Here is a 23,766-nt window from a genome sequence, read left to right as displayed (position 1 = left end):
TTGACTCATCAGTCCAGAGCACCTGCTGCCATTTTTCTGCGCCCTGGTTCCTCTGTTTTCATGCATAGTTGAGTCACTTGGCCTTGCTTCTATGTTGGAGGTGTGGCTTTTTGGCCGCAATTCTTCCATGAAGACCACTTCTGGCCAGAACTCTCTCTTCGGACAGTAGATGGATGTACCTGGGTCCCACCGGTTTCTGCTAGTTCTGAGCTGATAGCACTGCTGGACATCTTCTGATTTTGAACGGAAGTGAGCATAATGTGTCTCCCATCTGCTGCACTGCAAGTTTCCTTAGCCGACCTCGTCCTCAGTGTTGCCAGTTTCTTTGTGCTTCTTCAAAAGAGCTTGAACAGGACATCTTGAAACCCCAGTCTGCTTTGAAATCTTTGTCTGGGAGAGACCTTGCTGATACAGTAGAGCCACCTTGTGTCTTGTTGCTGTGCTCAGTCTTGTCATGGCGTCTGACCTGTGACATCAAACTGTCCTCCACAGCCTCACCTCGGTTGCAGAGTTTGGCTGCTCCTCACCCAGTTTAAAGCCTCCTACACTGCCGTTTCTGTTTCAGTTAATGACTGTGTCTCAGCCTACATATGAAACTGATGATCATTAGCACGTGTTTGGTATAATTGGTTAATCATAAACCTGACTGTGATCCTACAAAATCCCTGACTTTGTGCAAGCTTACCTAGAAGAGTTGATGCTGTTTTGAAGGCAAAGGCTGTTTTGCAATTTGCAAATTGATAAAAAATAAAGAATTAAACTTTCAATTTTTGAAACCATTCTTACTTTACAGCATTTCTTCTCACCTGCGTAACACTTTTGCACAGTGCTGTACATTGTCTTATTAAACCTCCTCTCAGGACTATGTGGGCTCTGGGCTCATACTGACCTTTCTTGACTCACACTTCTCTGTTCCGCCAGTCTCACAGGTGCAACAAAACTGTTGTTTGTGTTCTTGTGAACTCATGTAATTCCCAGCATAGCTCTGACCAATTTAATCTCAAAGGGAAGTCTAATCACAGGTTAAAATGACAAAGGTCTAGCTGAGTGTTTTTGATGATAAAATTAGCGTGATTTTCCAGTCTTAGTGAAGTGGAACCTCAATGAGGCATTTAAGCTTAAGGACTAAGGATTAAATGTTTACATGGAAAAGATGTTTCCACACAAATACAGACAAGAGGACGCAAACCATAAGTGTGTGGTGATGGCTGATTCAGAGATTAGGAAGAAAGAGCTGACTGTAAACTGACTGTACTGTCAGTTGTACTGGCTAACTTATTCTATAACTGACCCTTCAGACTAGCAGTGAGATCATTTCTTGTTCAGGTCATGAGGTTCTATTGCAAGTATGAATGTAGCTTTGGAGGAACTGCAGACAGTCAAAGTGCACTTAGAAAAGCCTGTGAACACAATGAATATGCAACTTTTGAGAGAGGCGGTGGAAGCAAAAGTATACAAGTACAGACACTCGCATAAAAAACAACTCTGGTAAAAGTTCTCAAGTAAAACTGAAAAAAATACAGGCTCTGAAATTTACTCAAAGTATGAAAGTAAAAAGTCCCTGTCTGCCTGCTGCGACTGTCATATGTGATATGCACTGATGCATACACCAAAAAATCATATTTTCTATGTCCTAATGTCCTGAGAAATCAGTCTCGTTGTCGGGAAGGTGAAGAGCAATGATGCAAAAGAAAAAATACCCCACAGGTTGTGTTTAATACTCTTGTAGCTTGTATGTTTACACTGAAGTATTCCTTTAATCGTCAGGAGTTGTAAGGGAGCGTCTATTAAATATGGTCTACATGCACCCAAATAAAAAAATGATGAAAAGCAACATTTCAGGAACAAGTCTCTACCTCAGCACAAGTTACGAAACTGAAATCACGTTTCTTGCCAACTATCATCTGTCTCATCTAATTTCAGCTGTGAGTTAGACTTGATGAGTGTGGGAGCATGGTGTGGTATGATTCATTGATTCATTAAAAAAAACAAAAAAAAAAACAAAAGCAAACCTGAACAGAGCCAATCTCAGGTGCCTGTAATGTTAAATAAACCAGGCGTTTCCATAAGAAGAGGGAACAAAATACAAAAAACTTCTGATCCTGGTACAGTCTGTGTCTCCAGGACTTCATTTGGCCACCATGATGAGACACACACACACACACACACACACACACACACACACACACACACACACACCAGAAGGGCACACTGGGGCACTTGATCATATTTTGTCTCCTGGAAGAGCATCTGAGAGGGGACTTTACCCCATTTTATTCTCTGGAAGGGCACCTTAGAGGGCACCTAATCACATTTTCCTGGAAGGGGACCCAATATGGCACTTAATCATGTTTTGTCCACTAGAAGAGAACCCAAGAGAGTACTTTACCAACTTTTGTCCACTGGAAGGGCACCCTATAGAGCAGGTTTTCCCAGTCCTGGTCCTCGGGGCTCACTGCTCTGCATGTTTTAGGTGTTTCTCTGCTCCGACACACCTGATTCAAATGAACAGGTCTTTTTCAGGCTTCTGCAGAGGCTTGACAACAAGCTGATCATCTGAATCAAGTTTGTTGGAGCAAGTAAACATCAAAGGATGCTTTCACATCTCAAAGTTTACAATTTGGCTGCCTGACTTCAGTTGCCATTTATGGAGAGAGACGAACGAAGACTCACGTCATCGTGAACATAATATTATTATTATGGCACTACTACAAACAGTTTCAAAGTGAAACAACAACTTAAAAGTGTCCCCATCTGCTCCTGTGGCTCATTTTGTTTTGGTGGGTTATTGTCTAATGACATCCTGTTATAATTTCCTGTTTCCCGTCAGTACAGCCTGAACCATCTCCCTAGAAACAAACGCAAACATGGTTCAGCTTCATCCCAGACCAAGATCACCTCTTTTCATCAGTCCAGAGTCCAGCCTTTTGGTCTGGAGGACTTTTCACACCTGTAATTTTGGTCCAGACCACAAGAGGTAGTTGTGAAAACGCCCTAAATCATGCAGGACAGTGAGACCTGAGGACCAGGACTGGGAAACGCTGCCTGAGGAGCTCCTGAGAGGGAACTATTGTATTTTGTCCACTGGAAGGGCGCTCTAGAGGGCACTTTATCACATTTTACCTACCATAGGGGGATATCTAATTATTTCATCTTTGTTTAGCTTGGTAGCGAGGCATGTTAGAGTGGCAGGAGCATAAACAGAGAGAAAACACATTCCCTTCTGCTACCGCCACCAGCAGGTCAGTCTTTTCAGTCAACAGTTTCCTAATGATTTTATGGTTTCAACTGTTACTTTTAAGTCTTCTACAATACAGCATGATGCTCATTTGGGTGTGACAATCAGGATGGTGGTGTAGAAATGTGTATCCTCCCCAGCTCCATGGTCTCATCCAAATTCACTTCTGCCTCCAAAAAATCAAGATGGTGACAGCCATGATGCTAAACTCGAGGTCTGACATCAGTAGCCCCAAAAAGCAATGTACAATGATGTGGGCTGCTGTTGATAAATAGACTGCATTTTTATGGTGCTTTACAGAGTGTCACTCACACATAGTGGTCGGCTGTAGCAACTCAACCATTAGGAGCAATTTGGTGTTTTGCTCAAAGGCACTTCAACTAGTTGACAGAAGTAATTGGAAGCGTAAGTGCCAACCTGTGATTAATGAATTGCCTGCTGAGCCTTTTGTGTATATGGGCGCTTGCTAAAATGCCTAATCCACAAAGTCAGGCATGTCTATCATGTTAATCAAAGATGATGTAGGTGTGGTAATAGATGTGAAACCACCCTCAGTTTCCAGATTATAGTCCTCTGCATCGCTGTCATCCATCAGTGTCTCCAATCTTTGGCAGGACTCGGTATTCTGTATTTGTACCTCTCATCAAATATGAGGTTTTCAGAAGACAGTATCTCCTTTTTGTAAGTAGCTGCTTTGATGAATGGCACAAAAACTCTCTTTTCAATTGTCTTGTCTCAAGTTGCCTTATTTTCATAAACAAACTACACAAACTTCCATTCCACAATCTCCATGCCATCTCTTTGGCACAAACAAAACCTAAAACCATGAGTGGGTGCTGCAAGATCATTCTCATCCTGTCTTATCTGGAAACCCTTTATACCAAACAATAAACAAAACACCTCTGCATCTTTTTAAGCCACTGTTCACCAAACTAGCTCTGGTTCTACTTTTGATTCTTGAAATCTTGGTGCTATGTAGTGAACCAGCACACAGCTTCACCAGTTTTGAGTGTAAACATTGCAACCAAGGATGCCATTAACAGAGACAACAACCTGTATGATATGACAAACCCACTTTTCTTCCCAATGAAAACATGCTGCTTTTTGGTTCCTGATTTCTAGGAACCTTATTTTTTCTTCCAAACTTTTTTTTTTTGCTGAATTTCTCAGAACTGTTCAAATAGCACTATCATGGCAACAATGTTAGCATGTACCTGAAGGCAGCCCTGTGCACTGTACCTAGCAGAGTCAACATTCTCATTTGGTTTGTTGCGATGCTTTGGGATGAGTTGGCTGTGTGAAAAGAAACCGAACCAAGTTTAAGTCCTCAGCTGATTCAGATCAGGGCTACAATTGGTAGATTGGCTGTATTTACATAGTGCTTTATGAAGTGCTTCTCATTCAGTCACTCAGACGCACTCAGACTCACACCAGTGGCTCTTAGTTGCTGTGCAAAGTCATAGCTTAGCAGCTTAGAGCAATCTGGTGTTCAGTGTCTTGCCTGAGGGCAGCTCAACATGTTGACGGGAGAAATCAAAGATGAAACTACCAACCCTGCAACTGATGGGCAACCATCAGTCCCCATACAGGTGCCTTATTTTCATACACTTATTTAAATGAGGGTTTTGGGTGTGTTACTGGTTTCTGCCATGGGGGAGTTTGGACAGAGAGCAGAATGACTGCAAGCGCAAAATGAAAAGTTGGGTGAAATACTTGATGTATCGCAGTGCGGACCTGGAAGATTCTGAATCGATTCATAAATGTGTACAAATCGATTTTCTAAATGACAATTAACATAAAGTTGGCGGAGCAAAAAGGGCAGAACTCAGCTGTGAGGGCAGCCCAGCACCCGGACGGTCTACAGCGAGATTTATCAGCAGTTAACAGGCATCAGGCGTCATCTTCTCAAAAGGCAGTGGGTGCAGTCATGTTTTGATTTAGTGTCTCTATAATTGAATTTGTGACACGAACATAAATACTTTTTACCATCACACAGAGACATTAAGATGTTCACAGAGTGGAGCAGCGATCAGCTGTAACAATGACAGTGGCTGAGCGACACACACCACCGCATATAACAACTTTGACCAACTCTGCGATAAAGAAAATAACTCTCTGCTCAGTCTGTTCCACCTGAGAAACTCTGTATCTGCTCTGCATGTTGGACACCAAGGAGACATAACGTGAATAACACCACACACACCAAAACACGGCACCCCCGCCCCTTTTTTTTTTTTTTTTTTTTTCTATTGTTGTACAGTCAGGGGACTGTAGGATTATTTAAAATTTCAAATTGATTGATTCATTAAGGCTGCAGACCATTTAAATGCCAGTTATGTTTCACATTGTATTTCAGGGAAATTGTAGCAAGAGACTAAAGATTGTATCTCATTTTCTATTCATTCAATCAAAAATAGATTCTGAATCAAACCAGACAAAAAGACAAAAGATATAAGGTGAAAAAAAAAACAAAAGAAAATCTTCAATAAAAAAAAAAATTAATTAAAATTAATAATAAATAAATAAATCCTTCATGCAGGAGGTGAGAGCTGTATCCTCTGTGGGCCAAGCGCTCAGGTGGGACACTCGGGCGACTGTCGCACACACCAGGCAGCTGGTCAACGGCAATACATGACCTGGAAAGAAGGATCAAAGACCAGCCACTTGCACACTCAAACCCACACCAATAGCAAGTTATCAGCTTAACCACAAGGATCAGTTCAGTGTGTCTTGCTTTAGAGTACCTCAACATGTTTACAGGAGTAAGCCAAGATAAACCCAACAGTCTTATCATTAATGAATGACCCAGCTGCCCTGCCCAGATTTCCAGTGAACTGTCTGGATGTGGGTTCCAGCTAAAACACCTGTGTCAAAATTAAGCCATGTCTATCATGCCAATCTCATAATGATAAAGGTGTGGTAAAATACCTGAAACCACCCTCAGTTTCCACCTTCAGATCATCTGTATCTGTGTCATCTGTCATCTGCTTCTTCATTGAAAAGCCAGTCTCAGGACACTGAGTCCAGAGACTGGCTTTTCAATGAACCTTCCATGAGTAAATGTCTCCGTTTTCTAAATAGCTGGTTCCATTGTATGGCAGGGGAAGCCCCTTTTCAGAGGCCATGTCTCAGGTTGTCTTATTGTCATACTGAAACTGTCTGGCAGAGGTAACTCTGCCCTGGGCATGCTCATGTTTGCTAAAGGATGGATGGCTTGGACTTGGATTATAAAGTATAGTATTTGCCTCTGGGGAGTGAAGTATTGTTCTTTATAGATCTTATTCTTAGATCGTATTATTTGACTGACGGATGGAGCAAACTGGGGAGGGAGGACTGTAGTGGAAGCTCTGAGCTGTCAGGTGAGACTGTGTGGCAAATGGTTTACATGGCTCTCGGGTCAGTTAGGAGGGCCCCATAGTAGAATTTTGCTTAGGGCCCCATTGAGGTCAGGACCAGCTCTGCTCAGTGTCCTTTATTTGGACCTCTCACCACAGGACAGTATGTTCTCTTTTCAATTGTCTTGTCTCAGGTTGCATTATTTTTATACACAAACTGTGACCAAACAATGAAAAAAACCCTGCATCTCAGAAAAAAACAAAAAACATTACTGGTTCTCTTTGATGATGTTTCCAGCTGTGGAAACATCAACATTGGGTTTTCCTGGGGCATCCTCCATAAGGGCTGATGAAGTCTTTATAAGAGTTTACAGCGATGAAACATTGTGCAAACCTATTGATAGATAGAAATACCAAATCTGCTCTCCCATCAAAAACACTGGACTTTAAAATGTTTGACATGTTCTATAACAAAGGCCCAGCAGTTTACTGAGGAGCCAGAAAAGCTGTGAGGCTGTTTTCACACCAGTGTCAGGAGACACAGGAAACTACCTTTAGAGGCTTTGCAGTGAATCCTGCTCCTTGCCTCTTTTTTCACTTAAAGGAGAAATATATGTATTATAACAAATGACATAACATGTCATCAGATATCAAGGTAACATGCCAAGTTTTAATACTTGCTACTCGCTCTCCTTTGAAATGTGTCTGTGTGGCCGGAAAACTGTTTTTATTAACTGGTAATTATTTCAAATTAATGCTGAATGTTTTGCTGAATAAGTTAGCGTCTGTTTATGAGTCCTAAAAAATCAGGAATAATCTTGTAGAATGTGTAGATGTTTAAATTGAGCAATATGTTAAAGGTTTCTGGCAGGCAGTCACTTAACTCCAGATAGTGTAATTTGGATCTGGGATAGAGAGGGCGGCAGCGTTCTCAATGAGCTGCAGCTCCCTGATTGAAGTTATTTTTTGGACAGAAATCCTTAAATTCTTGCTATGTTTTTATGGTGGCAGTAGACTGATTTAGTAATCGTCTTTATGGGACTGCTGAAATTTAAGTTCAGGTCCATCACCACACCAAGATTTCTGGCTTGATTTGTAGGTTTTAATGTCATGGATTTAAGGTGACCACTGACTTATCTTTGCAAAAGGTGATAAGGGATGTTATAATTAATACCATAATAATACTATTTCATAATATGAGCAAGGGGGAGCATGTAGAAGTGGACGAGAAGTAGAAGAGGTCTGAGAATGGAACATAGTTACATCTGACACAAAGTAATCTCTGTGACACAAAGTAATCTCTGTGTCGTAACTAAGATTTGAAGTAATTTAGCACAGTTATAGAAAATCCCACCAAGTTTCCTTGTTTGTCAAGCAGAATCTTATGGACACGACACAAACACACAGCTTGATCCGTGGGACGATGGATTCTTGCATGATCTCAGGATTTTGCTATGTTGCCTTCCCCAGGCATGTGTGACCTCTGTGATGTGATGATGATTAATGCAGTGCTTGATTAGATTCAAACAATATTGTCTCAAGATGTTGAATGTGTCTGACTTTGTCTGTTCCCTGCAGCTGATTCAAGCAATCCAAGGCGTTGATAAGATCATTGGTCAGCTCATGAATGGCCTGAAACAGATTGGCTTGCATCGCTGTGTCAACATCATCATCTTGGCAGACCATGGTAACACACAACATGACACAACCTTGGAAATATTTTCTCTTTGTTAACATTTATTCCAACTAATAATATCACGGGTCAAATCAATTTAGCAGTGTTTTATGTGGGTTGCAGTAGAGATGTACTGATACGCCAGATCGGTATCAGGGCAGATACTGGCCTATAAAATAGCTATCAGCCATCATGTGACGGATCCTGTTTCTTATCATTGTGTAATAATATCATTGTAAAATCCCCTGCTAACGTGCATTAAGCTGCAGCCAGCTACTGAGTCATCTGAGTCACCTGAACACAGCTATAGCGTCCTTTACCTTCACGCAGGTGTACATGTCAACAGCTCTGAAAATAAACCTGCAGAGATTTGAAACATGTTTTACATTGGAAATCAATGACAGTGACGATGCCTGACTGTCTTCTTTTATATTTCTCAAAGACACAAAGGCATCACGTTGTTATGCAGCTCTGGGCAGCAAAACACCAGTGAAAAATTCATGTGGTGCATTCAGGAAGCACTGCCATCAGACACTTAAGAGTCAGCGGCTGGACGATAAGGCTTATTATAAATAATCTGTTGATATTTTTAGGCTTTGCTTGATGCAGGCCAATAATTGGGCTCTTCTGAAACAGAGTAATATCTTTTCCCCGACCACAGGATATGTCTTCCGACATGGTTGTTGAAGAAATGAGAAGCTGCTCACTGCATCAGTTAGAGTTCAATAATTTGTTGACAGCTGAAACATATTAATCACTGCAGTAATTATCCAATTTAAGACTCTTACTTATTTGACTAGTTAACTCCAGGTGGTGACTTTTTTTTTGGCCGGGCAGAGAATATTCACAGCTTTAGAGCTAAGATTTGTGATGCACTGCTGACAGTTTCATACTTAAAGCAGCATTCTAGTACACACACTATCACTACACTATTAATCATGCTACTGTAATCATATTGTCTTTCCCACGACAGACCGGTGCAACGACCGCAATACTGCTGCCACCGCACCAATCCGTCTGTCAATCACTCCATCCTCCCCTCACTGGTAAACAAGACCCCAACATACTTGAACTCCTCCACTTGAGGCAGGAACTCTCCTCCGACCCAGAGGGAGCAAGCCACCTTTTTCCGGTCGAGAACCATGGCCTCAGACTTGGAGGTGCTGATTCTCATCCCAGCCGCTTCGCACTCGGCTGCAAACCACCCCAGTACATGCTGAAGGTCCTGGTTCGAAGGAGCCAATAGCACTCCCTCCGGCCCCTGGCTGCGCCTAGAAATTCTGTCCATAAAAATAATGAACAGAACCGGTGACAAAGGGCAGCCCTGCCAGAGTCCAACATGCACTGGGAACAGGTCTAACTTATTGCCGGCAATGCGAACCAAGCCAAATTCTTCTCTCCAGTACCCTGGAGGGAGGCTGAGGAGTGTGATCCCCCTATAGTTAGAGCACACCCTCTGGTCCTCCTTCTTAAATAGAGGGACCACCACCCCGGTCTGCCAGTCCAGAGGCACTGTCCCCAATTGCCACGCAATGTTGCAGAGGCGTGTCAACCAAGACAGCCCTACAACATCCAGAGACTTGAGGTACTCAGGGCGGATCTCATCCACCCCCAGTGCCTTGCCACCGAGGAGCTTCCAAACTACCTCAGTGACTTCAGCTTGGGTGATGAATGAGTCAACCTCTGGGTCCCCAGCCTCTGCTTCCTCTACGGAGGCGTGTCAGCAGGATTGAGGAGATCTTCAAAGTATTCCTTCCACCGTCCAACAATATCCCAAGTCGAAGTCAACAGCTCCCCACCACCACTGTAAACAGTGTTGGCAGGGTACTGCTTCCCCCTTCTGAGGCGCCGGATGGTTTGACAGAATCTCTTCAAGGCCAACTGGTAGTCCTCCTCCATGGCCTCCCCGAACTTTTCCCATACCTGGGTTTCTGCTTCTGCAACCGCCAGGGCCGCAGCACGCTTGGCCTGCCGGTACCTATCGGCTGTCTCAGGAGTCCCATGAGCCAACCAAGTTCCATAAGACTCCTTCACCCTGACGGCATCCCTTACCTCCAGTGTCCACCACCGGGTTCGGGGATTGACGCCACGGCAGGCACTGGAGACCTTACAGCCACAGCTCCGAACGCCCGCGTCAACATTGGAGGTGGAGAACATGGTCCATTCGGACTCAATGTCTCCAACCTCCCCCGGGATCTGGTCCCAGAGGTGGGAGTTGAAAACCCCTCTGATAGAGCGTTCCACCAGACGTTCCCAACAGACCCTCACAATACGTTTGGGTCTGCCAAGTCTGTCCAGCTTCCTCCCCTGCCAGCGGATCCAACTCACCACCAGGTGGTGATCAGTTGACAGCTCAGCCCCTCTCTTCACCCGAGTGTCCAAGACACACGGCCAAAGGTCAGCTGACACGACTACAAAGTCGATCATTGACCTCCAACCTAAAAAAAACCCACTTCAGTCTTTTGAAGCCTTGATGTTTGACCCGGGGGATTGTTGCATCACAGATCATTTCTCTTGTAACACTTAAATCACAGGCACACTGCTGCTAACTGTTAGCTCTGTTACTAGTCTTATCAGATTGGGACGCAGCCTGCAGGGTAGACGGAGACCAGTTTGACAACTGGAAATGCAGAACCATTCCAGAGGTGATGTAGAGGACTCTGACTGGAGCGGTTGAGAAGTTTGTAACTTGTCGACTAGGGAAATCTAATTTTTACACTGCTGGTGTATTTTTTTTTCTATATACAGCTATGCAGCCCTCTAACAGGTTAAAACTATGGCTTTCTGTGTGCAATCTGCTTAGAAATTATTAAAATAAATAAGAAAGGTAAGAGTATTCCATTAGAGTTACAGATAAGAAAGAGATACATTTACCAAAAATGGGGATTATTTACAATTTTAAAATAAAGAACGATATACTATGATGCACAGGGCACAGAGACAGCTGCCAATTCATTATCATGGCTTGTGTTGAAAAAATGCTTCAACATTTTTTGTCCTGAAATCAAATATCGTGACTCTCAAATCTTGCGTGTCTGATTTTCCATGAATACAAGTTTGATCCGTCCCTGGTTATGATTGTATAAACACTTGGTGGATTGCATGTCTGAAGCAAGTTCTAAGTGGCTGCAAATTGTATATTGTAATAGTCCAATGAAACAGTCAAATTCCTGGGTAGAAATCAGTCTAACGGCCTGTAGTGTCATGGAAGTGTGAAATACATAACATAGCAGAAACTATTGGTCTCCTCCTTTTTGTTTGTTATAATACATATGACATTGACGTAACACCTGACTGCCTTCGCAGGTATGGAGGAAACAAGCTGCAAAAGGAAGGAGGTGCTGCAGGAGCTGGTGGGAGACGTCAGCAACTACTGGGTTACTGAAGGACCATTTGGACGTGTCAGAGCCCGAAACAAAGACACAGTCTGTGAGTAAGCACACTGAAGAAACCTGTTGTGATCCTGCTTTATGAGCCACGCTGCCCACAGGCATCAGAATAGTTTCAGAAGGAGTGTGTCTGTTGTGTGTTTGTAGCATTAGATAGACTGGAAACGTCAGATGAACGAGTGAGTTACCAGTTCCTGTCACAGCAAAGCCAGCTGGGCAAATACGAAAAAACGCCAGGAGATGTCGTCCTAATCTTACAAATCTGGGATAAGAATTTGGTAATCCAGATCAAATATTGTTTTGGGGTATTTCAGAACACTAGGGTGGAAATTAGGATAGTTCTGAAATCTGAATAATCCTGATTTTACTAGAAGGGTTGACTCAAGGCTGGTATGGAGACATGTAGGGCACACAGTTAATCACTCTTTTATTAAATGCTTGCCTTTGTTTTTCAATTAAAAATACAACCCCAAAAAACAAAAGAAAAACACCCTCCAGCTTGGTGCAAAAACAAGAGTGCAAAGTGCAACTCAGTTCCCAAGTGAATATGAATAATATGCAAACAGCAATATTTTCACAGCTCTTTGTTAATGAAATAACAAAACTTTGAAACTTTGATCAGATGGAGGCCCGTCCAAAGACTAGTAGATTCTATAATCCTGATCTTGTGGTACCTGGATCAGAATCATGGTCGTTTCTTGCCATTTGGAGAATATGTGGTTGCATGTGGCCCCCAAAGCCACCAGGGGGCCCCCAGACAGTGTGATGTGGTGATGATCTGTGTTCAGTAGCAGATCTGCCATTCAGCATCTCCACTGCTATTCAAAGTAAGACTGTCCAGAGAGCAGAGGGGAAGCTTTACTTAGTCACTCATCTGAGCACACTGTGTATCTTTATATTTGTTTATTTAATAAGTTTAGTATTATTTATTACAAATTTGTTCCTAACATTTAAAATAATAATTTTCCATAAATGCAGCACCTGTCTCAAATGTTATAATGCAGATTATGATTCCCATTTATTATTGTTCTCTATAGCTTTAAATTGCTGTGATCAACTTGTGAATTGTGATTTGAATTTGAGAGAACATCAGTGTCTTCACAGATCTGTCCTCCTTTCCATTCACAGTGCACCAGATGCAATGTATTAAATGTTAAATGCATGACCATGAACCACTTCAGAGAGTTTTCATTCCCCCCACTAAAATTTCAAAAAATAGAGGCTCTGAAAAAATCATTTTGCATAGGACCCCCAAAAAACTAGAAATGGCCACAATCAGAATGGTCAGATCTTAAAATCCTTTGAAAAACCAGGAGAAAAAAAAAGAAAGAAAAAGAAGGTAAATGTATATCAGAATTATCCAGATGTTTTAATCCCTTGTTGCTGTCCCACATAAAACTGATCTTGTAGGTTCTGTCTTGTATTTTCAAAGAATGTTCATTTAGATACATTTAGATATCAGAAGATCAGGACAACAGAGTCCAGATTTGCAGTTTTTGGATCAGCTCACTTTACACCAAGGGTTAGGAAGTGCTGATCCACTTACATCGTCGTCATGTGTTATTGTCAGTTTATGAGGTTGGGAGGCATCCTGTGTCCCTGTGGAGCTTCAACTATAGATTACCAGAGCTTAACCATAGATTGTATATTAAACAGGGTTACAACCTATTTAAAACACCATCTATGGCTCAAACTCCCTATTTGGGTCACTGCGCTCATCGCTGCATCTGTAATGGCTACATGTTGGTCCTTTAAAAAGAATGTGGTACAGGGGCATAACATGTGAGCTGTTTCTTCTCACACAGGAAAAACTGACATAAATCTGCTTGTGAATGGGTTTCATCTCAAAGCATCAAGGTTTTATCAAGCCATTCAAAAGTCCTGCGGTTTCTTGGAACATGCAAGCAAAAACATGAAAGATTCCACCTGATTGTTGAGGTGTCCTCATAACACCATGCTTTCACTGCCATAAAATGCAGGTCTCTGTACTTTAGCATCCAGTGTAACAAATGATGTCACGATAGAGCGACGTTCCTGAATTAACGTTCTGGACCTACAGCTTATCAGTCAAACAAATCACAGCTCTGCATCAGACTCCAGTCGAGTTTGAAGATCTGAGATATGATACATTATTTAGAGCAGGAGAATGTGTGTGTGTTGTATAAACTTTGGATGACACACAATAAGATGGGGGCGCCCTTGTAGCTCAATTGGTGGAGCATGGACCACATGTGCTGAGGCAGGTGGTCCTCTGCAGCAGTCGCCGCCAGTTTGACGCCCACCTGCTGCGTGTCATCACCTCTCTTTACCTCCTTTCCTGTTGTGTCATATCTTCAGCTGTATGAAAATAAAGGCACCCCCCCAAAACAAAATAACAGAGGGCTGAGTCATCACAGTGACAGAGAGGTGGACATAAATCTGCATGGTAGAGTGATATAAAATAATATGTAAGCTTATGTGTTGAGTGCTGTTTTGGTCCAGCCTCTCAACCCAAATCTCATACGTGCAGATGTGCACGGCCACGGCTGTGTTGCTGCTGACACGGTTGCCTGAATTGACGTAGGAAAAGACATAAGAATGGCACAAAGCATGCAAAAGGATGTTTGTAACAGATTTAAAGGTTTGTACCAGATTTAAAGGAATTTTTACACTGTGTTCCTGACAGATCGTGTTCACGACAATGAGAGAGACCTGACCAACAAAACTTAAGTAGTTCATCTTCGAGTTTGAAGAAATTTTTAAGATATTGTGTTCTGGCATGTATGTACACACAGACGGATGGACAACTTGAAAACTTTGTGCCATAATGCTGTTGTCAGCACAGACACAAAATATCTAATTCTGGTAGAATCAAAGCAAACAATCCGTGGTAAACACTGCACAGTTTTTAAGTCATCTGACCATAGCGTGGTCACTTTCTCCTCTGATCACAGTGGAATCCAACATAATTACTGTCACGCAGTCAAGCAGGTTAAAAGCAGAATGGACCCAAATGCAGACATGCAACAATCTGAGGTGAGATCCAGAGTTTAACTGGAGTCTAGACCACAAAAATGAAGAGGGAACAGACACGGGGCTAAATACACTGGGGAGGTGACCAGGGGCAGGTAGAAACACTCACACATAAAAAAAAAAAAGGTGGGAAAATAGACAAAGATAAAGAAGTAAAGACAACAGAGACACACGAGGGACAATATACCAACATAAGACAGGAAGTGAAAATCCCAAACTATGACAATCTGCATGTTCAAGATTTAAGAACTTTATTGTTATTGTGCAGGCACAATGAAATTGCAGTTGCGTCATCCTGAAACAGTGCTTGTAGTCACACATATTTACAAAGAATTAATAGACAGAAATAAAAGATATTAGTGATATCAGTTGCAGAAAGTGCATAGGCAATAGAACATAAAGATTCAGTTAACAATAAGAGTATAATAAAGGACAATAGCAATTAAAATACAAAAATAAGCAACAAAATATGAAGGTACAGAAGTAAATAAAGTACAAAAAGAATAAGCTATATAAGGTATGAAAGTACAAAATAAGCAATAAAGTTTCACAGAGCCCTGAAGCCCCGCCCCTGCTGCTGCACACTGCACTGTTCACCAGTTTATTTAAAACTTATTAATATTGAACATGTCCTATGTCCAAATTTCATCTTATTTGTGTCTCCAGCAACACACACACCCCAAGTTTGAATGCTGTGTTGAAACATCAGCATTTCAAACATCTTTTAGATTAGATTAGTGCAGGTGCATAAAATACACAGTGAGTGTATAATTGGGTGTTGTAGAAAATTCACAATAGCATCAGCATTTCATATCGGTATGGTAATCATTTATTTTTTCAAAGTGTCATGCACCAAAGGGTTCCTGCCCCGCACAGGCTTACAGGATACTACAAACAGAAACAAAACAGAACAGGGGCAAACAAGTACACACACATACTGTACACGACAAACCAAATACAGAAACCCAAACCTGCTTCTTAGATATTATGTCAGCATACCGTGGGCATATCTGAGGCACATCACTGTGTCTTTTAACACGTCAAATATGAAGTGGCCTTGTGTGCTGTTGATGTCAAGGAGAAACACTTTGTCTGTAAACACGTGTAGAAGTCTGCATCCATCAGACGTAGAAAAGAAATCAGGACAATCATCAGACATTTCAAGAAAAAGCCTACGCCACACAGAATTTGCCTGTCTGCTACTAGATTATCAGACAGAACCATCAAATGCATAATAAAATGAAGTTGGAATCAACATCTTGGTTTCATTCCATTCCAGATCACCTTTTCATCTTTAATTCTAAAAATAACTCAGAGCTGATTCAATGTGTTTATTGTCACGGTTAAGACATCATGTCAGGTATGCATCAGCAAAAGTTTAGGTGTTGCAGTTGCTGTAGTTACAGAAATGTTGACTTAATTGTTTTGATCCCTTTTGACAGGGGACGCAGCTGGACTTGTTGCTAACATGACTGTAAGTATTCACTGTTCTCGCCGACATGTTACAGCTATTCACTGCAAGTGAAGTAGAGTTTATTCTGAAGTGGGACTGTCTGTGTTTTTGGTGAGTTCAGTGTAAGAAACCGGACCAAAAGATCAAGCCGTACCTGAAGGCCAACCTGCCAAAGCGCCTCCACTTTGCCAACAGCCGCCGCATTGAAGACGTTAGCGTCCTGGTCGAGACAAAGTGGCTGTTTGAGAGGTATCCAAGTTTGTGCGCCCTCCATTGTTTTTGTTGGTGTTGTCGCTGTTTTTAAAAGGTAACTAAGGGATTTCTCAACCTAGGTCATATTTTGTCATCGGTGAGTGAATGTGACTAATGGAGACAAGACTTTTTTAAACTGGTCTAATGTAGTGCTGCAGCGGTCAACAGCAAAATAGTTTTTTCAGAATAAGATCCTTTGTGTTAAACCAGAAACAGGCGCTTTCTCTCTCTCCTTAAAGCCACCAGACGTCATTTACAGAAAAAGTAATTTTATCATCATAAAACGCACCACATTCAAACTTGACAGACACAAAATAAAACTCAGCAAAAACAGAAAGGTCACCAACTCTGGTTTGGCATTCACCAAATTAGATGTGGAATTATTGGTAGAGGCACAAGAGGGAGGTTGGCTCAGAGTGTTTTCTGATGATAAAATTGCAGTTTCGGTAAACTGAATCCGGTGGCTTTGGCAGGGTCGCTTTCATAATGTTGCCAGACATTTGGAACAACAGTCGAAGCCCATCAAGGAGGAAATTGCACAATTACATAGCCGCCCATTTTGCGGCTGATGTCTGCTGCGCCCTGTTTCAAAGCTGGATCAGTTTCAAAACTTAATCCATTAGTCATGTAAACATAATCACATGGGAAACTTGAGCCCTGGTTTAAACAAGCTCCCCTGTAGCTACATTTGTCATCCTCGGCCAGGTGGAAGTATCACGCAGATGCTTTTGTGTGAGTGTGAGTTGTCCGTGTCCGTCCAGCTTTTCCACAGCCAGTCTCAAATACCACTGGACCCATCAGCCTATTTTTTTTTTTTTTTTTGTGCATATTCATGACTGTATGCTAAAGGATGTCTGAATGCCTTGAGAGAGTTTTTGGTCATAAGTCAAGAGTTTATATGCTAATTCTGATTCACACACGAATATCTAGATAAAATAAAATTGACTTTTTTTTTTGTTTTACATCCAAAAGCTCAAAAATCAACTTCACTGTGATGTCATAATATTTTAATTAAAATTTTTATCAGTCCTCTGTCCTCCTCTGTAGAAATACTCTCCAGGTGTAGACAGCACATTTCTCACTGGAAATTATTCACTGGAATCAGACATGAATAGTGAGAACTTCCATTTTGCAAAAAAAAAAAAAGAAAAGAAAAGAAAAGCAAACACTTAATCTCTTTTATTAAGTTCCTTCAAAGTTACAGGTAAAGATAGCGATATGTTGCATATTAAATTCCTTCAGAGTTTTCATTACAGCTGATAAATGAGGCCGGACAGATGTGGATATTAGCTGTATGTCTCATACCATTTAGGAACCACATTAAAGGTACTGACAGTGAATTTGTCGTGAAGAAGAAAATACAGGTTATTAATTCTTTGAAGTGGTTGAACATGCAGTTCACCCTATGTCATTACCATGATGTCATTCTCTGCTGGGGGTTTCCCAAGAACTGACTGAAACCAGAGACTGTACACACACGCACACACACACACACACACACACACACACACACATTTCAGTTTTCTGCAGAAGCTCCTCTGATTCATTTTATGTTGAAACTGTAAACTGTTCTGGATTTGCCCACAGATATCCAGGGTCTCTCACCTTCTGCTCTGGTGGCACGCACGGCTATGACAATGATGCTGAGAGCATGCATGTGAGCGATTCCTATACTGTTCTGTTCTATTTGTCAACAATTATGTCTAATCTAATTAACTGTGTGTAATTAAATAGGACAAACCATCCCAAAATCAAATATATATGTATATATATATTTTTCCCCCTGCCCCCTGTTTTCTTTCTTTTTTTTTTTTTTTTGGTGTGAGTTGCAGAGTTTTGGAGATATCAACTGTAGAGATGACTGTTTTCTCTCCAGTATTATGAGATCAAATGGCATTGTACCACTTCTTATTTAAATGGCATTATTTCTGCACTAAAATCTACCTGAACTACCGAAACTGCATGTTTAAGTTTGAATAGGTTTTTTACTACCTTGATCTTTTCTTTTTCCAGTGTTTTCAAATGTATTACTTCCTCTTCTCTTGCAGGCCATGTTTCTCAGTTATGGACCCAAATTTCTTTACAAGACAGAAATCGAACCTTTTTCCAACATCGAGCTGTACAATCTCATGTGTGGTAAGTTTGTGAGTCTTTCTTGACAAATAATCTAAGCTGCAGGAGGTAGGAAGCCTAAAAAGGGTTGATTGTTGAATCTCATCCGAGTTACGTTTCGTTTCCATGATTTCTCTGTGGATCGCTGATGCAGAGGTTGACAAGTAGGAGTAAAAATAAATTTGGTTTTTAATCTCAAACATTTAAATAAACAAATCAACAAACAAGCTCTCATCTGGCCAGTCTGCAGGTCTGCGATTTCTTCGTATAAATGTTCAACGATATGATATATCTTAAAATTTTTAAATGGCCAACAATTCGGTTCGATACGATTCAGCTCTGTCATGATACGATACGATATAATGCAATACAAGACAATGCAATGTGTGAATCTTTACATTTTGATTCACTAATGCTACGTTTGTAGAGTGCTGTTAGCTGCAAAAAGACATCCTGATAGTTTTACTAAATCCAGTAACAGTAGAGACAGAGCGAAGGAGACATTACAGTGGTGTTAACATCTTATTATGAGTCTCGTGTAAATGAGATCCTGTAGCCTGAATGAGAAACTGTGAGCAAACTTTAAAACTGTTTAAAATATTAGTATTTCTGCAGTAAGATGATGTGCTGCTCTGTTTCATATGAAGAGTGCTGTAGTTTGGATTAGTGTGGAGGAACAGTGAAGTGTTACCTGCTCTTACAGTGATATGACGTCTCTGTGGGTCAGACTTTTGTCTCTGTACTCCGCTGTCAGACATGTTTTGCATAAATGATTTGCAGCAGGCGTCCAATGAGAGCGGTGCAGGCAGAGGCAAGAAGAGAGAGAAAACAGAAGAAAGTTACAGCGGCAGCTCCCTGACGCCAAATATGAAACGTATGCACGTCCTAATAAGACGTATCGATACGCAAGTGCTGCATTGAGTTGTTTCCAATTCATGTTCAGCTTTTTACCGATACAGGCTGTCTGAACCAATGCACTCGTATCTAACACATTAAAGTCCGATGCATCGGATGCATGACTGCATCGTTACACCCCTACCAGATTCCCTAAAGGCTGAAGGAGGAGGTGCAGAAGTCTAGCTCTGTCTAAGACCACTTGATTTACAATATATTGAAAGGTTATTATGAAATTATTTTATTATTATCTTTTTCGGCATGTAACATCTTTTATGTTGTTTTTCATCTTTTCATCTTTTATATCCTTTGTGTCTTGTTTACATTTTTTGTCTCATCGCAACTTGTTACATCTTTTATGTATTTTTTGTCTTGTTACACTGTTTTTTGTCTTTTTACATATTGTTAAGTCTCTTACATTGTTTTTTTGTCTTCTTTTTAAACTTGTTACATCTATCCTATGTGTTATGCACTGACGGATACACCAGGAATCGTCTTTCCTGTGTGTTGTTTTCCCATCCATTTAGGCTGAAATCAGTCTTGGTGTTGGGAAGGTGCACAGTGATGCAAAATAAAGATGATCAATAATTCCCCTCAGATGCATTAAAACTAAATGTTTTCAAAATGTAAGAAGTAGAAAGTACAGATATTTGTGTTAAAATGTAGGAAGTAAAAGTAAAATGTGGCCAGAAAAAATAAATACTTAGGTTAAGTACAGATACCTGATTATTCTATTTAAGCACTATTTCCACTTGTTACTTATCACCTCTGGCTGTGAGTCACTGGGAACAGGGATCCAAGGGTGCTGAAAAACATAAACAGTTGTCAGAAAACCAAGGTCAAACAAAGTGCTAACACTGTGCAAAGAATAATATGTTGTGGCTGAAGAGTTTCTGTTTGCATTATGTCAAAAAATCACCTGGCAACCAGCGCAGACCAAACTATGAGCTCATGTTTCCTTTGCTCTGCTAAATATGTAATCACTTTTTTGTTCAGACTCATTTCTGCCCGTCCTGGATCTCTTGAAGTGTGCGTTCACCCCTCTGCTTTCCCATGAAGTGTATCTCACTCTCTCCTGCAGCAGCCTGCGTTTGCAGTGTGTGTGCTGAGCTCTGCTTCCCTCGCTGTCTCACACATGACTCCTGCGTATGCTGGCTGTCCTCCCACCTGTTGCACAAAAAAGAACATTTTAAGATCCCTTCTCGACACAACCAAGAGACACAGCTTAGTGCCGTTGCTGGCCGGTAGCACATATGTCTTATTCTGTCTAAAAATGTCCCAAAGCCCTGTGTCAGTTGATGGGCTGATCTTCTCTTTCCTCCGTCCAAAACTCTGATATCACTGACTGTTTACTAACGGGCTGTTTGATGCCATCAGCTGGTTTGAGTCAAGCCGAGAAGTTCACACCACTGCAGTGTGATTCTGGTTTGAAATACACTTTAGCCTCCCCAGATCTCAACCACAGCATTTTCATATTAGGAAACAGAGTTTGCACAATAAAGAAACAACAATAGAAGTGTGAAAGACAGTTTTCTCAAATGGTCCTTGTACCACATCAACTTGCATGTATTGTTCAGGGCTGTATCACACATTTCATCGCTCTCACTGGCTGCTTTCACAGCACATCGTAAAGCCAGAGGCCGGCCATGCTGGCGTTACTGACCATGTACAGCGCATCAGAACTCGCCACTGTTTCTGATTATTTTCTCCCTTAAATGGGGTCGCGTTCACAGCGTTCACAAGAAGAGTTAACATGAACGACCCCCTCTTCTGATATTCACGACTTCATAACTGATCTAAAAGGTCTCAGTTCATGTATCGTGCGCACGACTTTCCCAGTCCACCGCCTCATCGACCTCATCTCCTGCCTCCTCCCTCCCGGTACCGTCTGTCGCCTGCCGTTGAGCAGAACTGTTCGGGTCTGTGGCCTCACATCACCGCTCACCGTTCAACTCATTGCCCGAGTTACGAACTGTTACCTGTGTTGCTTCAACTGTTCAAGCTCCTGTTCAGCCTGTGTTTCAATAAAGGTCATTACCAAACGTCTTTCTGAGCTTGTATGCTGTGTGCAGATCTTCACCACCCGTTAACTTCAGTTTCTGAAAATACCTCAGCCTTCCTTGCTGCCCAATATCTCAGCCCTATCTTTCCCTGCTCTGTAAGTTTTTGCATCTTCCGCATGTTCTCCTGAACTCTTCTGTGGTTTTGACATCCTCAAGTCGGCTTGACTTGAATGCAAGTTGTTTACATCCCAGAATCTCTGAAATGGGTTAGTGACCAAACTATGACAGTGCAAACACCCAGTGATACCCAGAGACATTTTGGTTTGTGCCTGGTGATAACACCCCCTGGAAATCCAAAATGAATTGAGATGTTTCAGACTAACATGCAATTGCAAATTACCCTGCCAATGCAGTCATGCAAGATATCAATCTCTGCATATATTTTTTCAAATTGTTGGCTGTAAAATACACACAATCTGTAGCCAACAGACATGCACTGATGTGAAGACTAAGCAGTCTCTTTTCCATACAGATGTGCTGCAGATCTCTCCCACCGACAACAACGGGACCCATGGCAGTATGAACCACATCCTTCGGCAACCCTTCTACGCGCCAACGTCCCCTGCAGAGCAGAGCACACCTGGTCAGTGTCCGCTGACTAGCCTCGACCCTGCAGACAACCTGGGATGTTCCTGTCCTGCCATGGTAAGTATTGTCAACTTTATATATTTCAGAGTTGAGTCACATTAAACTGAAGAAGAAAATTTTGTGGAACAGCAGCTTCATTCACAAAAGTTTTCTTATTTTTCGCTTAAATTTGTTTGTAAAAATTGAATAAGGCAAAAAGAAAATTCTACATCTGATTTATGACAAATGCACAGATGCTGAATATGCTTTTATCTTGATGCAGCCTTAAGTGTGAATAAATTAGATACATGATCCAGGCAACCAGTCATAATAACAAATAAACTGAGTTGTGTGATAGTGAAAAGCTTGTGGGATTACATCATTCACCTGGCCCGTTAGAGAACACAGAACTAGTCAGTGTGCCAAAAATAGTGACATAAGGTATAAACAAATGAAAATACACAAGTGTAGGTGGATGCTTTACCTTGAACTGACCATGAACCAAAAGAATTTAGTCCTGAACACTGACTTTTTTACCCATAGTCCAAATCTGTCTTAACAGTCGTGTCTCCACAAAGATAAGACAAGAGTACTAAATTAATTCCCATGGGAAATCAGACACATGACTTCATTAGAGAATAACAGATTTGCCACAGCAAATATAGGGATGAACTCATTGAGGCTTGTTGTGTTTTATATTATAATACAGAAAAGATGTGCACAGATTCTCAACAGGAAATCTGACGCTTGTCCTACATGCACGGACAAGGTGCAGCTGCTGTACGATGCACACGTCCTATGAGGTATCATATTGAAGACACCTCATAGGAGGTGTGTATCAGTCACACAATCTAAAAGGAAATCGTTGCAGACAAGTTCTGACAGCTTGAAGATGCACTTCTAAGTAAATGAGCATGCAATCATTAAAAGCATCAGATTCAAGAGCAGATATGAGGATTGAATTCACACCAACTGACTTTGTTTGAATCTATGTCAAAAAGGCTGCCTATCTTGTTTCCTAGCAACAGTGATAAACAGCTCAGTTTTAACAATATTAAATAGAGTGTTATGTAGATGTTTTATGTATCAGGACAACAGGACAATCAGCTCAGGCTCTGAACCTGAAACTGGTGTCAGAGTGTTCGCTCCTTGTCGTCCGATCTCTCAGCTTTATTACGAAGATTTCACATTTTAGCTAAAACATCACCCACGCTAAAGATACAAGATGTTCTTACAGCTTGTTCACATGACGTGCCTTGGCAGTGTGTGTGCGTTGCATTACCAGCTGGTTTATATTTCGGTACCCATATTAACAGGTCAGAGCATCCGCACAGCCATGACTGCAGCCACATTTCATCAAGAGATTCGGAGGCTCGTCTATCAACATCATATCACTAGTTTTATTGTCTACATCTGTGCAGGGCAGTGTTTTCTTTCTGTCTCTCCTCCCTCTATCATCCCTCCATTACTGCCTCTCTGGATGAAGAGGATAAATCACTGATTACCTTCAGAAAACGGTCCTTTTCTTCTCTTCTGCAAGATCGATGTAGAAAAACAGGGCTTTCAGCAGCCACCTGGTAGCAGAAATGAAAGTCTTTTGTCTTCTAGTTGTTCACTGCTAAACTCAAAAGCATCAAAACAAACATAAAATGTGTTAAATTAGGTTTAATATCATATAATAGTTTTTATCAGTATTTTTAATTAGACAGATTTGTTGTACCGAAACTGTGAGTCACCTGAAAGTGCTGGTAATTAAACATCAACTAGCAACAAGCA

The 23,766-nt window shown here is 41.4% G+C and overlaps 1 protein-coding gene across 1 annotated transcript in view; it reads left to right on the top strand.

Moving 5' to 3' along the window:
* LOC146313546 (venom phosphodiesterase CdcPDE) overlaps positions 1-23,766 on the top strand; it is a 59,671-nt gene that overhangs the window by 23,219 nt on the left and 12,686 nt on the right. Inside the window, exons 12-18 of the mRNA XM_084738493.1 lie at positions 8,152-8,260; positions 11,555-11,677; positions 16,092-16,123; positions 16,224-16,351; positions 17,942-18,011; positions 18,403-18,490; positions 21,896-22,068. Of these exons, the coding sequence (XP_084594619.1) occupies positions 8,152-8,260; positions 11,555-11,677; positions 16,092-16,123; positions 16,224-16,351; positions 17,942-18,011; positions 18,403-18,490; positions 21,896-22,068 (723 nt within the window). The remainder of the gene's footprint in view (positions 1-8,151; positions 8,261-11,554; positions 11,678-16,091; positions 16,124-16,223; positions 16,352-17,941; positions 18,012-18,402; positions 18,491-21,895; positions 22,069-23,766) is intronic.

Source organism: Lutjanus erythropterus, chromosome 16 (assembly GCF_056507025.1).
Source record: "Lutjanus erythropterus isolate fLutEry1 chromosome 16, fLutEry1.hap2, whole genome shotgun sequence".
Classification (NCBI taxonomy): domain Eukaryota; kingdom Metazoa; phylum Chordata; class Actinopteri; order Lutjaniformes; family Lutjanidae; genus Lutjanus; species Lutjanus erythropterus.
The sequence above is the reverse complement of the archived record's forward strand: the minus strand, read 5'-3'. Positions and strand labels throughout refer to the sequence as shown.